Source organism: Austrofundulus limnaeus, unplaced genomic scaffold, assembly GCF_001266775.1.
Source record: "Austrofundulus limnaeus strain Quisiro unplaced genomic scaffold, Austrofundulus_limnaeus-1.0 Scaffold177, whole genome shotgun sequence".
Lineage (NCBI taxonomy): Eukaryota > Metazoa > Chordata > Actinopteri > Cyprinodontiformes > Rivulidae > Austrofundulus > Austrofundulus limnaeus.
In genome coordinates this window covers 680043-682380 of record NW_013952579.1, presented here as the reverse complement: position 1 = coordinate 682380, position 2338 = coordinate 680043, and the positions used below count along the sequence as shown (strand labels likewise).

At 35.1% G+C, this 2338-nt stretch overlaps 1 protein-coding gene across 5 annotated transcripts in view; it reads right to left on the bottom strand.

Moving 5' to 3' along the window:
- Positions 1 to 691: 691 nt before the first annotated feature.
- col6a3 (collagen, type VI, alpha 3) overlaps positions 692 to 2338 on the bottom strand; it is a 58002-nt gene continuing 56355 nt past the window's right edge. For all 5 annotated transcript variants that reach the window (XM_014017816.1, XM_014017817.1, XM_014017818.1 and 2 more), the window contains one exon: positions 692 to 1375. In XM_014017816.1, coding sequence (XP_013873270.1) covers positions 1335 to 1375 — 41 coding nt within the window. In that variant the 3' untranslated portion in view covers positions 692 to 1334. The remainder of the gene's footprint in view (positions 1376 to 2338) is intronic.

The window sequence follows — 2338 nt, the reverse complement described above, 5'->3', positions numbered from 1 at the left end:
AGGGGCCAGGACCATATGGACCAAGTAACACAGGGACCGGGACCATATAGACCAAGTAGCACAGGGWCCAGGACCATATAGACCAAGTAACACAGTGACCAGGACCATATGGACCAAGTAACAGTGACCAGGACCATATGGATCAAGTAACACAGTGACCAGGACCATTTGGACCAAGTAACACAGGGACCAGAACCATATGGACCAAGTAACACAGGGACCAGGACCATATGGACCAAGTAACACAGGGACCAGNACCATATGGACCAAGTAACACAGGGACCAGGACCATATGGACCAAGTAACACAGGGACCAGGACCATAGGGACCAATAGAGGCCAGGACCATAGGGACCAATAGGGACCAGGAAACACAGGGTCTAGGAGTCATAAGGACCAGGAAACAGGGACCAGGAACACAGGGACCAAAAAGGACCAGGAAACACAGGGTCTAGGAATCATAAGGACCAGGTAATGTAGGGACCAGGAAACAGGAGTCCAGGGAGCAGGGACTGGGTGAACATAAGAGTCTGGTAACAAAGTGATTCAGGAAACACAGGGGTAAAGGATGATAGGGACTGGGGGGAAAAGGGGTCTAGAAAACATACCAGGGACCCAGTTTTAATAAGCTGGTTGTTTCTTTTTTAAATTTACTTCACCATCAGTTCGATTTAAAACAAGAAAGAAAGAAGTCAGTTGCTCACATTTATTAGAAAGTCTACTTTGTTTTTATTTCCCTCGTACACAGATTGACATGTACACTTCAGTAAAAATCAAAAATCAGCTTGACGTTACATTCCATTTTTTATTTTCTGAACATTTGTTGCTTGATGTAGAACATTGTGTAAAAAAACACATTGAAATACTGGAACTGTTCATGGTTTGAAATGGTTTTGAAACAATTTAAATGTGGAATTTTTTATTTTAGAATGACCCATTGAAAACATGATATTGCATTTAAGGAGTTATTGATCATTTCTGTCCGATATATTCATATATATTTAGTCGTAAACTGCCCATTCTGAAAATAAAACTACTTGTATTACATCAAGAAACTTTGACTCAAAATGCTGCATTTATTTAAGTCAATCTGTAAAACAAACATTTAGCACCAGTGGGTTTAAACAATTCATGCAGCAAAACATCTTTGTTGTGAAAAACAAACAAACCAAAAATATAAAATAAAACTATTTCAAGACGTCGGGGAATAAAGTTCATGTTTGTTGAGTCCAGTGCAGCCACCATTGCTTCTGCAATGTTTCTTTWCAGTTTGGCCATTTTGGTTGTTTTGTTTTTCCTAAAATCCCCTGAAAACAGGTTGAGTTTCACCTGGTTTTATGTTTTCATCCTGGCCATGATCCCTTGGTTGACTGGTGCTGGTGAGGAGAGAAAAACACAATTAACAAAATATTCAGCTCCTTCAGAGTTAACAGGTTTTTTTTTATAGACTTTTTAAATTATTTAACTTTATTTACAAAATACTTTACCATGAAGCACAAAACCCTGAAATCTTCCTAAACAMTCTCTGATCTTCTTCAGCTCCTTTCTCTGTTTTTGTCTTCTTAAGCTCCTTTTAGATTTTGTGTTGCTAATTTTAGCCACTAATTTGCTAATTTTAGCTAGTTTTGCTAGTTTAAATTACGGTTTTCTTACATTTGGTTACAGATTTGCAAATATTTGCTTTTAGCTTCAATTTAGGTCATTTTAGCTTTAAGTCGCAGGTTTGCTAATTTTAATTGCAGTTTGGCAACATTTAAAATTTAGCTACAATTAGGATTTGTTAGCTTTTAGCTACTGTTTTGTTAATTGTAATCAAAGGTTTGCTACATTTAACTTTAGGTATAGTTTGACAATTATAAGCTTTTGCCTTCAGTTTTGTTGATTTTAATTATGAAGTTTGCTTTATTTTAGCTTTAAGATGAAGGTTTAGAAATATAGTAGCTTTTAGCTTCAATTTTGCCATTTTTAGCTTCGACTTGGTTTTGCTAATATTACTTTAAACCAGCTATTTTTAAAGATTAGCCAGAGTTTAGCTGATTTAAATTAGTCTTTTAGATTTAACCTTTAGGTTTCTTCTGTTTAGCTTTTAGCTAGTTGTGCTAATTTTAATTTTAGTTTCACTTCATATAGCTTTTAGCTAACTATGATTAGCTTTTTTTGCTAGTTTAGGTAATATTAGCTTTTAGCCACTGTTTAGCTAATTGTATTTTTTTACATTTAGTCTTTAGCAACAGATTTTTTTATTATTAGCTTTTAGATACTGTTGCTATTTTTGGATATAATTTTATTTTATTGAACTTTTAGTTACTAGTTTAGTATTATTAACTTTGAGCTAGTTC